At 32.8% G+C, this 12,738-nt stretch overlaps 1 protein-coding gene across 2 annotated transcripts; it reads left to right on the top strand.

Moving 5' to 3' along the window:
- The first annotated feature begins 1,898 nt into the window (after positions 1-1,898).
- On the top strand, positions 1,899-7,219 carry LOC147764257 (uncharacterized). Of its 2 annotated transcripts, XM_087001609.1 has the most exons (4): positions 1,899-5,062; positions 5,334-5,595; positions 6,111-6,209; positions 6,603-7,219. In XM_087001609.1, the coding sequence occupies exons 2-4, from the start codon at positions 5,413-5,415 to the stop codon at positions 6,645-6,647; spliced, it is 327 nt and encodes a 108-aa protein (XP_086857735.1). In that variant the 5' UTR covers positions 1,899-5,062; positions 5,334-5,412; the 3' UTR covers positions 6,648-7,219. The 2 variants fall into 2 exon arrangements, with proteins under 2 accessions (XP_086857735.1, XP_086857734.1); XM_087001608.1 differs by having other exon boundaries at positions 1,899-5,595.
- The last annotated feature ends 5,519 nt before the right edge of the window (positions 7,220-12,738 follow it).

Genomic DNA, 12,738 nt, shown 5'->3' with positions numbered 1-12,738 from the left:
TTGTCCCAAAAAAACACTTCATTAGACACGGACAACTGATCAGCTTATCACAGATTTTTATTATTGTTAAGCATCATTTGTACTAATTTCAGAAATATAGGACAAGATTTGACAAAATTATTAACGTTTAACTATTTTAAGGCCTTGGTTTGGTCTTTTCAATGTAATTTTCAGTTTTCCTAAATATGTTGTCCCAAAAAACACTTTTCATTCAATACAAACAACTGATCAGCTTATCACAGATTTTTATTGTTGTTAAGCATCATTTGTACAAATTCAGAAATATTGGACTAGATTTGACAAAAGTATTAACATTTAACTATTTCAAGTCCTGTGAATTCCCAGTCTTTTCAATGTAATTTTTGGTTTTCGCAAATATAATGTCCCAAAAAACACTTTTCATTCGATACAGACAGCTGATCAGCTTATCACGGATTTTATTGTTGTTAAGCATCATTTGTACAAATTTCAGAAATATTGGACTAGATTTGACAAAAATTATTAACGTTTAACTATTTTAATTAAGTCACCGAATTTGTCATTCTTTTCAAATGTAATTTTCAGTCCTTTCAGTTATATTGTTCTTGTTTCAGAGTACCCTCACCATGAAAAAGCTGAAAAAGCAGTTAGTGAAAGATACCACCAAGAGCAGCACTGTGTCTTCTCCATGTGTACAATACATGATATTTGGCAAGATTTAGGGCCTTGTTGAGTATTGTGATAACAACAACCGCTTCCAGAAAGGAGTAATCTGCATCTTGCAGAGGTAGTAAGGAGAACTCTTTTATGGGTATATATTGTTTTCCAGATGACAGTTATAGGTAATTTGCAACCTCTTACACAAACAACCTCAAATCATCACATTTTCTGTTTACTTTCAGAGTAAATAATACATTGCAATATTGAAATATTTGTTCTGTTTAATTCTCACTCTTCTGATGATCAATTTCCCATACACTTGACACTTAAAAAAAGACTCATATAACTGATCAGCTTATCACAAATTTTTATTATTGTTAAGCATCATTCGTACAAATTTCAGAAATATTCCACAAAATTTAACAAAATTATTAACGTTTAACTATTTTAAGGCCTGGGTTTTGCCAGTCTTTTCAATGTAATTTTCAGTTTTCCCAAATATGTTGCCCCAAAAAACACTTTTCATTAGATACAGACAGCTGATCAGCTTATCACAGATTTTTATTGTTGTTCCGTAAGCATCATTTGTACAGATTTCAGAAATATAGGACAAGATTTGACAAAATTATTAACGTTTAACTATTTTAAGGTCTGGGTTTTGCCAGTCTTTTCAATGTAATTTTCATTTTTCCCAAATATGTTGTCCCAAAAAGCACTTTTCATTAGACACAGACAACTGATCAGCTTATCACAGATTTTTATTGTTGTTAAGCATCATTTGTACAGATTTCAGAAATATAGGACAAGATTTGACAAAATTATTAACGTTTAACTATTTTAAGGTCTGGGTTTTGCCAGTCTTTTCAATGTAATTTTCAGTTTTCCCAAATATGTTGTCCCAAAAAGCACTCTTCATTAGACACAGACAACTGATCAGCTTATCACAGATTTTTATTGTTGTTAAGCATCATTTGTGCAAATTTCAGAAATACTGGACTAGATTTGACAAAATTATTAACGTTTAACTATTTTAAGGCCTGGGATTTGCCAGTCTTTTCAATGTAATTTTCAGTTTTCCCAAATATGTTGTCCCAAAAAACACTTTTCATTAGACACAGACAACTGATCAGCTTATCACAGGTTTTTATTGTTGTTAAGCATCATTTGTACAAATTTCAGAAATATTGGACTAGATTAGACAAAATTATTAACGTTTAACTATTTCAAGTCCTGCAAATTCCCAGTCTTTTCAATGTAATTTTCAGTTTTCCCAAATATGTTGTCCCCAAAAACACTTTTCATTAGACACAGACAACTGATCAGCTTATCACAGGTTTTTATTGTTGTTAAGCATCATTTGTACAAATTTCAGAAATATTGGACTAGATTAGACAAAATTATTAACGTTTAACTATTTCAAGTCCTGCAAATTCCCAGTCTTTTCAATGTAATTTTCAGTTTTCCCAAATATGTTGTCCCCAAAAACACTTTTCATTAGACACAGACAACTGATCAGCTTATCACAGATTTTTATTGTTGTTAAGCATCATTTGTACAAATTTCAGAAATATTGGACTAGATTTGACAAAAATTATTAACATTTAACTATTTTAATTAAGTCACCGAATTTGTAATTTTTTTCAAATGTAATTTTCAGTCCTTTCAGTTATATTGTTCTTGTTTCAGAGTACCCTCACCATGAAAAAGCTGAAAAAGCAGTTAGTGAAAGATACCACCAAGAGCAGCACTGTGTCTTCTCCATGTGTACAATACATGATATTTGGCAAGATTTAGGGCCTTGTTGAGTATTGTGATAACAACAACCCCTTCCAGAAAGGAGTAATCTGCATCTTGCAGAGGTAGTAAGGAGAACTCTTGTATGGGTATATATTGTTTTCCAGATGACAGTTATAGGTAATTTGAAACCTCTTACACAAACAACCTCAAATCATCACATTTGCTGTTTACTTTCAGAGTAAATAATACATTGCAATATTGAAATATTTGTTTTGTTTAATTCTCACTCTTCTGATGATCAATTTCCCATACACTTGACACTTAAAAAAAAGACTCAGATAACTGATCAGCTTATCACAGATTTTTATTATTGTTAAGCATCATTTGTACAAATTTCAGAAATATTGCACAAAATTTGAAAAAATTATTAACGTTTAACTATTTTAAGGTCTGGGTTTTGCCAGTCTTTTCTATGTAATTTTCAGTTTTCCCAAATATGTTGTCCCAAACAAACACTTCATTAGACACGGATAACTGATCAGCTTATCACAGATTTTTATTATTGTTAAGCATCATTTGTACAAATTTCAGAAATATTGCACAAAATTTGAAAAAATTATTAACGTTTAACTATTTTAAGGCCTGTGATTTTCCAGTCTTATCAATGTAATTTTTGGTTTTCGCAAATATATTGTCCTAAAAAACTTTTCATTAGAAACAGACAACTGGTCAGCTTATCACAGATTTTTATTATTGTTAAGCATCATTTGTACAGATTTCAGAAACACTGGACAAAATTTGTCAAAATTATTAATGTTTAACTATATTAAGTCACAGTGTTTTCAGTGTAATTATTCAATTCAATATCAATTTATTTCTGTACTGGTACATAGGTTGTCATGACCTTGTACAATATGATATACTAATGACGATACAATACAATTAGTGCATTACCATTTCTCTAGTTAGTATTATGTTGCCTAGCCATTTGTGAAGGAAAAAATAATCTTTATATAATTATTAGATTTCTCAAATATATCATCCAAAGAAAATACTTTTCATTAGACACAGACAAGTGATCAGCTCATTACAGATTTTTACTGTTGCTAAGCATTATTTGTACAAATTTCAGAAATATCTGACAAGATTTGACAAAATTATTAATGTTTAACTATTTTAAGCAATTCGATTTGCCAGTCTTTTTAATGTAATTTTCAGTTTTCTCAAATATATTGTCTCAAAAAACACTTTTCATTAGACACATTCAACTGATCAGCTTACCTCAGATTCTAAAAGTTATTAAGTTATTAAAGTTGTTAAGCTTAATTGACCTGATAGGCCCTGTGTTGTTATCAGAGAATGGCAATAGATACATCCTCACTCTGTCGGACTACTACACCTTGAGTGGACGGAGACATTCCCAATTCTTTCTAAGGATGCAGCAAGTGTTGCCAAGGTCCTTTCCTCTATAGTTGACAGTTATGTTCATTTCACTGAAATGTAATCTGGAGGATTCATTGTGAAAGCAGTAAATAATTATACATTTATAATTGTAAGTCAAATATAATTCATTTGAAAGACTATGTATTTAAAAGTAATTTGTATCACTATGCCGTTGACATTCTTTCAAGTGACAAGTGTCTGTTTACTCCATCCTAAATAACACATGCTTTTTTGAAAATGAATAGCTCTGTGCATATGTTATATTGTTAGGTTGAAGAAAATGTGTGAAAACATTAAATAGGTTGGAAATTTTTTGGATGAATCACATATTTGTCTCATGGATTGGAAGTCTGTGGAAGATACTGTAGTACAGATGGTAATAATGAAATTAGTTTAATAGGTGGTATTAAACTTAATTAATTCAATACCTGCCACACCTGTCGCTAGACAAATATATGCTTCATACAATGTTTGTTGTTTAACCTATATTTATGTGGTAAAGTTAAAGTGATGTTTTCTTTTTTTCTCAGAATGGGTGCCCCCAAAAAATTGCTGACTGACCAGGGATCAGAATTTTGTAATGAGTTAAATGTCTCAAAATTTGTAATATGAATTAAGAATTAGTAAGTCTTTGGCATAAATTGGAAACTGGAAAGGATACAATCACCACCCCTTTATTTATGCCAAATATGATAAAGGTTTCACGGAGAATATTGGCTTCAATTTTGTTGGCATGCCTGTGAATGTGTAACTGATTACCAGTGATATCTATTTCTGTACTAATCAGTTTAGAGCATGTGTAATATTGGAAGCCTACTCTGCTCAATTATAACCATTTTTATCATCAATGTAAACTGTTTAATACAGTAGAAAATGACTAAGTAGGATTATGTTTTTAAATATAATTTTCATATATGGGCAATTCTTTGGAATTTTTTATATCCCTTTCACAGCCAGTGAAGAACACAACACTCCTTTAGTTTCTCCCAGATTTTTATTTCAGCGTCACTGCTCCTACAACTGCTACAGCTACTACTACTGCTCCTCCTATTACTACTACTGAAGGGCTATGGAAGGCCCTCCTTTGTTGTGGTCTCTATACAATGGGATACTTTAGAACTATGTATATATGCTAATGGTTTACATAGGGTCAGTACATGCAATACAAAAGTGACTATTAGTGATGTGTACATGGAATAAAGCAGTCAGACGGAGACAGATGTCTGAAGCTTGCAATGCTGAGGTGAGATGGACATGTAACATCTCAGGGTTATTACTTTTCATACTAGGAGTGCCACACTATTTAATTGTCTTATTGAGTTATGATATCCCTATAACCATGGAGTGGACTGAACAACTTTCAAGGAGGGCAGCAATTGTGCATGAAAAGTCTTACTCTTTGCATCAATAGAAGCAAATATTTGGAAAGATGTGCATAACGTCTCCCAGTGCAAAAATTGAATTGCCGAAATACATATTTATCCATTTTAACATCAAATATTTTATTTCTGTAGCTGTTAGATGACCTTCTGAAAGAGTGGGGAATCAAACACAAGATTATAGCTGTGCACCACCCACAGACAAATGAGTTAGATGAGCGGTTTTACCAAACACTCAAAAGTGTCACTCTCAAAAGTCACTATAATGAGAGGTAGAATGACTGTGAAAGGTATATCTGGAGTAGTGACCTTTGCATATCGTACAGCACAAAACTGCGCCACTGGATACTGTTCTTTTTTCCTGATGTTCAACAGGGAGGCTCGGCTGCCATGCAAGGTAAATAGTATGCATACAGATGCATTATGCAAGAACACTGTCCTTGTGAGCCTGTTGGTGTCCTGTATTTGTTTCAAAACATCATTTGAGCAGACTAAGGCCAGAGCTATGTTCAAATCATGGCATGATGGCAAGGCATATTAAGATAGCAGACCCAAAAGTAATTACTTTGGGAATATGGGGGTTTATAAGGGTAATATACTCCTAATATTTTATACTCTAAAAAATAGCATTTTTAGGTGTATATTCTGGCCAGACCTTAAGGACTGTTGATTATATTTTGGCATAAAAAACAGCCCAAGGCCCCTTAAATATAAAATGCATTTTGCTTTTATGATCATAGGGATGATGAATCTTGATCTTGTCTACCATTGCATTGCTGGCATATTATGTACAAATGAAATTCTTATATTTCATCAAAAAAATAATGAGTGTATTGGCACCTTAAGATGTGGATTAATTAATAAACATAATTGATTTTGTTCATTTTTGATCATTAATTTCTGATTTTGCAGTTGAGGTACAAAGAGAAGGAAGTGACAATGCCCAGCAAAGAAGACTGTAATGTGCAGGTGGAATTCCAACACCAGCAACTTACTGAGTTACACGCTAAGGTATGCATGTGGGACTTACATGTTCAACTTCCTCTGAATATGCTATTAATTTCTTAATTTTTTTTTTGTATTTTATTTTGGTCCATGCAAGATTAAAGAGTAGCCCCTTACATTGAGCAATATTTGGTTTCACACAAGTTTTACAGAAAAAAAAGATGTCACACGTAATCTGTTCATAAAAATATTGCAACATTTAGAAAATTTTGTAAAAATGTGTCAACAGAATAGTGATGGCAGCAGGTTCAGTATTGTAATTTCTGGGGCTAACTTCATTTATCCTGCTGGCTTTGTGCACAGTATAAGTTTATATGGCAAAAACTTGAACTTTGCTTCTCCCATTTATACTGAAACATACCCTATTTAATACAATTTCTATAAACTATATATTTTCAGTACAAGAAGAAAGTTGAAAAGTCTCAAGCAAAGTACAAGAGATAGTATGAGGCAAAGAAAGGAAAGAATGTAGTAGTATTTCAATAAGAAGGTGGAATGAAAGTTCTGAAGAAATAACTTGGGTGGCAGACAGTTTGGATCAGTGTTAAAGTCAAACTTTGTAAGATATGTCTTCTGAACAGTAATATGTGCATTCAGCCATTTGCATTGTGGTTCCAGTATCTACTTTATATCTGCTTAGAGGCCTATCATAGAGGCCTATCATATGCTAGCTATAATTGATACAATTACTGCAAATATATCCAATTCAGAACATGCCTATCTGTATATTTATGACCTTGATAAAGTGTAAATGTTGAAAGGAATTTGTTTATGAAATGAATTTGAATACTCTTTATTAATCATACCAGTGCAAAGGATATTATGAACAATATGTTTGAGGTGTTGGATATAAACTATAAACCACTGCTGTTTGGAAATCTTTTGAGACTTATCACTGTACCAAGGACAGCATAAACAGAGACTGAATATAACAAACCACTAGTATCAAAGGACTGAAACATTTCCTTTGATCTTACTTAATTTACACTAGCAGGTGGGAAAGGCAGTTTGCATCAGTAGGTTTTCAAATTTGTTTGATATAAATTGGATGTTATCTGTTTGTACCCTATGATTGCTTGTGTTCAATTTAACTGTAAATTGCATATATTGTTCATTCCAACTACATGTAATTCTAATGAATAGACATTGTTTTTGTACTGAGCAAAGGAAAATTTGTTTCACAATAAATCTTTGTAAATTAACCATTTTTTCAATCTTGGAATGTTCTTTGTTTGTGTAACATTGTAGTAACAATTAAGTACCTGATAAACATAGCAGTAATTGTCATCTGACAAGTCATAAGCATATTTTACATATAAATTTAATACCTAAGATCTACTATGACAGACGTTACATACATTAGTAAGGTGTAGTCAAGGGCTAATTTTGGCAGGTGGCATTGTCTATCTATTTTTGCAGCTCATTTTTATGTACAGACACAGATGTGCACTTTCCTTGTAAACACGATAAGTGGAGGGCAGTTTTACTTTTTGGCTTTATATTTACAGAGCTGATGAATATTCATAAAACACAGGTCAAGTTAAAAAATCAGCATGATCGGGCCATTATTGTAGAAGTTATGCTGTTTTTTCACTTTTCAGCATATATGCAACCCTGTAAACACATTTTAAGGAAAACTGTTAGGCCTATTGTCATGAAACTCACAGGAGTAATCAAACTTACTAAAACGCAGGTCAAGTTCGAAAATCGGCATGATCGGGCAAATATTTTAGTAGTTATGCTGTTTTTCATTTTTCAGCATATATGCAACACTGTAAACACAATATAAGAAAAACAGATAGGCCAATTGTCATTAAACTCACAGGAGTGGTCAGTCTTACTAAAACGCAGGTTGAGTTCGAAAATCAGCATAATCGGGGCATTATTTTAGACGTTTTGCTGTTTTTTCACATTTCCTCAGATTCAACTCTTAGGCATGTTAACAGTCTCTTTATTGAACTAATAAGATACGTAAAAGTGTTTGTTTGACATTTCCTACATCTTTACAACATTGTTAGTTGATTATGTAAAAATGATGGTAAACTTGTTATCATGTATTGTGTAATAAAGTGTCAAAAATGGAAATAAACATATCATTGCAGTTTGTCAGATTCAATCATTCACTATATTCAGATTCTCAGAATGAAGGAAATTGGAGATTTAACACTATTCTATTGATATTTTTCCCATCTCATCAATTTTCTTAGTTGATCATATAAAAATTGCAGTAAACTGTTAATTTTGTTTTATGTTAAAAAAAGTGTTAAAAATGGAAATAAACCCATGTCAGAACAGTGCTGTCTTGTTTCACATTTCCTCAGATTCAATTCTTAGGCATGTTAACAGTCTCATTATTTAACTACTAAGACATGTAAAAGTGTTTGGTTGACATTTCCTGCATCTTTACAACATTATTAGTTGATTATGTCAAAATGATGGTAAGCTTGTTATCGTGTATTGTGTAATAAAGTGTCAAAAATGGAAATAAAATCATATCATTGCAGTTTGTCAGATTCAATCATTCACTATGTTCAGAATCTCAGAATGGAGGAAATTGGACATTTAACACTGTTGTATTGATATTTTTCCCATGTCATCAATTTTCTTAGTTGATCGTATAAAAATGGCAGTAACCTGTTAATTTTGTTTTATGTTAAAAAAATTGTTAAAAATGGAAAAAAAACATTTCAGAACAGTGCTGACTTGTTTACATTTTGGCATTTTCAAGTTGTGACTTTGAAGTTCCATGGGCCTGAAGACCTTCGCTAGTCACATTTTCTGAATTTCCATGATACTAATATTTTATTATTAAAAATTGATGGTCATTATGCTGTTAAACATTATGTAATATTGCATCAAAATTTGAAAAAAAACTATTTTGGGCACTGCTCCCATAATGACCATTTAAGAAAAACCATGTCACTTACTGTTCTCAAACAATACAGTAAATATGTACAGATGTGTCTGTACATATTGCCATCACCTGCATCTGTCGTTGCCGTCACTGTCCATGTCGCCGGCGCCGGCGACGTGAACTTTCATTGTAAACACGATAAGTGGAAGGCAGTTTTACTTTTTGACTATATATTTACAGAGCTGATGAATATTCATAAAATGCAGGTCAAGTTCAAAAATCGGCATGATCGGGCCATTTTCTTAGTAGTTATGCTTTTTTTTCACTTTTCAGCATATATGCAACACTGTAAACACAATATAAGAAAAACAGATAGGCCAATTGTCATTAAACTCACAGGAGTGGTCATTCCTGCTAAAACGCAGGTTGAGTTAGAAAAACAGCATAATCGGGCCATTATTTTAAAGAAATGCCGTTTTTTCACATTTCCTCAGATTCAATTCTTAGCCATGTTAACAGTTTCATTATTTAATTAATAAGATACGTAAAAGTGTTTGTTTGGCATTTCCTGCATCTTTACAACATTATTAGTTGATTATGTAAAAATGATGGTAAACTTGTTATCATGTATTGTGTAATAAAGTTTCAAAAATGGAAATAAACTCATATCATTGCAGTTTGTCAGATTCAATCATTCACTATGTTCAGAATCTCAGAATGGAAGAAATTGGACATTTAACACTGCTCTATTGATATTTTTCCCATCTCATCAATTTCCTTAGTTGATCATATAAAAACGGCAGTAAACTGTTAATTTTGTGTTATGTTAAAAATTGTTAAAAATAAAAAAAACCATTTCAGAACAGTGCTGTCTTGTTTACATTTTGGCATTTTCAAGTTGTGACTTTGAAGTTCCATGGGCCTGAAGACCTTTGCTAGTCACATTTTCTGAATATCCATAATACTAATATTTTATTATTAAAATTGATGGTCATTATGCTGTTAAACATTATGTAATATTGCATCAAATTTTGAAAAAAACGTATTTTGGGCACTGCTGCCATGGGGACCATTATGGGAAAACCATGTTACTTATGATTGCCTAACTTTCAAAAAAGAAATACAGGACTAAAATGCAGCCTGAGTTGGAAAAGCAGTCTAATTGGCTTCTTTTTCTGGAAGTTATACATTTTCAAAGTGTGAACTTGTAACATTTTACTTACATTGGTATTACCTGTTGAGCATAATTAAAATTTGATGTTGAATCTGCAGTTTAACATAATGTACTTTTGCATCAGAATTGACAGTAGCCTATTTTGTGCATAGTTATTTCCTGTTTTTTGTCTGTACATTTGACAGCTTTGCTGCCTTGTTATATACAGACACTGTAAATGTCTGTATATATTCTGATTGGTCTGTTTGTTTGTGCCGTCGTTGTTGCTGAAGTTCACCCCATAACTTTCAAACTGTATTTTTGTTTTACTTTTAATTAACCGAGTGGCTTTTTTGGTAAAGAGGCAGGTTGCTTTTGAAAATCCCCATGGTTGCTTTACATTTATGATAATTATTCTGTTTTTTTTTTTTTTTTTTTTGCACAGTTTATGTGGCATTCAACCCATAATTCTTGAATCGTATTTTTGTTTTCCTTTTATTTCACTGAGTGGCTTTGTTTGGTAAAGAGACAGGTTGGTTTGGAAAATCAGCATGATTGGTTTACATTTACGGTAATTATTCTGTTTTTTTTTTTTCACAATTTTTGTAATGTTTGCCCCATAACTGCCGAACTGTATTTTTGTTTTACTCTAGATGTACTGAGTGGTTTTGTTTGGTAAAGAGCCAGGTTACTTTGAAAATAGCCAAGATCTGTTTACATTTATGGTAATTATTATTTTTTTGTGTGAATTTTTTTATTTTTCACATATAAGCATTTTCAGTGGCTTTTATATCCCATGGAACTGAATCATTTGGTAGCTTTTCAATGTCCCTGTTACCTGTAGTAAATAATGTAAGAGGGTAAGTGATTATGCTGCTTTTACGTATTATGTAGCAGTGCATCAAAATTGGCCAAAACATTATTTGGTACACTTTTTTTTCTGTGTAGTGTCTGAACGTTTGTCAGCTTTGCTGCCTTGTTTCCTGTATGGTGTCTGTATATTTGCCAGCTTTGCTGTCTAGTTTAATAGAAATTACCAATATTATATGATCTTCTTACTTAAACCTGGAAGTAAAACTGATCTGACAATAAATTATGGCCATATTTTACATGTAACTTAAATAATGAATTACGATCTACCATGGTTACTTTGTTCAAGAACTAATTTTGGCAGGTGGCATACCTATTTTTAGCTCGTTTATGAAGAGAAATCAGCATTAATATATGATCTTCTGACTTGAACCTAGAAGTAAAATTGATCTGACAATACGCCATAGCCATATTTTACATATAAATAAAATACTGTAGTAACTAAGATCTACCGAGACAGACGCTTGTAGACTGCTTCTACTTCTGTTTTAGCAAAACAACTTTAAATTTTGGGTTTTCATATCAAAATATCAAACCACGAATTTGGAGGAAAAGCTGGAAGAACTCCTCCTTATATAGAGAGGTAAAAATGCAAAGCAAATATAACCTAAAATCATTAAGCTCTGAAATGAAAAGGTGTTTGGAGATTATGATTAAAAAGGAAGTCACCTAAAAGTTAGCATTTTCCAGGAACGCGTTAGCAGCGGCATTTAACAAAACTGGCAAGGTGAACTTGAGGAGACGTCTGAGCTAAGAACCTGTAATTCATTAAAATGCATTCACAAAGAAAAATAGCTGGATGAAATGGATGATGAAAACAAAAACTCATAGTCGTTTTCGCGTTTGTGCATATAAACTTTACATTCATACAGATTGATACATAAACATTTATCCTCACTGGTGTCACAATGAAATTCAGACAAACAAGAACGTCTTTGCTGCGCCGTTTATATCCGAGGGCCGAGACACCACTCAATTGATGCACAGTTCCATGCGCGTAATTTTTCGTCGACCCGCCCTCCTGCGTTATTGTTACTTTCTCAGTGGTTACCCTCACTCCTCACTAAGGCCCCATTCAAAACAGATGATCCGAGTACTAACTGATCCGCCGACTTAATATGGCCGACAACACTTCAAAAGAGGTGCCGCTGTTTCTGGATGGTCTCCCCGCCTCCACATGCGCCGTCGCTGCAGGGGCCTAGCAATTAAACCTCGGAGCCAAGATTTGATCCATTTCATGGCGCTTGTAGAGGCGGGGAGGTTATTAGGAATCAGCGACATCTCTAAAACTTTTGAAGTGTGGTCGGCCATATTTAGTCGGCGGATCAGATAGTACTGGGATCATATATTCTGAATGGCGCTTTATATTCTGCCTCCTGTTGATTTGGTAATCGTTTGGTCAAGTTCAGAGTGCAAAATTTTTATGTCTATGGTTTTGTGCCTTGTAATTCTTCTAGTCTTAAAACAGTCTCATTCATGTTTTAATTGGAAATAACCTCATTCATTTGGGATGAAAGTCTATAGGCAAAACAAAATGGCTTGTTTGTATAATAACCTGATGGTAGCGTTTTAGATTGAGGGAAAACAACAATGTGTCTTCTCTAACACAATCCCACGACAGTGATACTATTATGTAACCAGGTGAGCATTTGGTGAGA

The sequence above is a fragment of the Lingula anatina genome, chromosome 1, assembly GCF_051362555.1.
Source record: "Lingula anatina isolate TDL-2025a chromosome 1, LinAna3.0, whole genome shotgun sequence".
Lineage (NCBI taxonomy): Eukaryota > Metazoa > Brachiopoda > Lingulata > Lingulida > Lingulidae > Lingula > Lingula anatina.
This window is presented reverse-complemented; position numbering and strand designations above follow the sequence as displayed.

Coding starts and splice junctions, on each gene's coding strand:
- LOC147764257 (XM_087001609.1), top strand. CDS start 5,413: ATGAGCGGTTTTACCAAACACTCAAAAGTGTCACTCTCAAAAGTCACT. Junction 5,596..6,110: donor AGGCTCGGCTGCCATGCAAG/GTAAATAGTATG, acceptor CTGATTTTGCAG/TTGAGGTACAAAGAGAAGGA. Junction 6,210..6,602: donor TTACTGAGTTACACGCTAAG/GTATGCATGTGG, acceptor ATATATTTTCAG/TACAAGAAGAAAGTTGAAAA.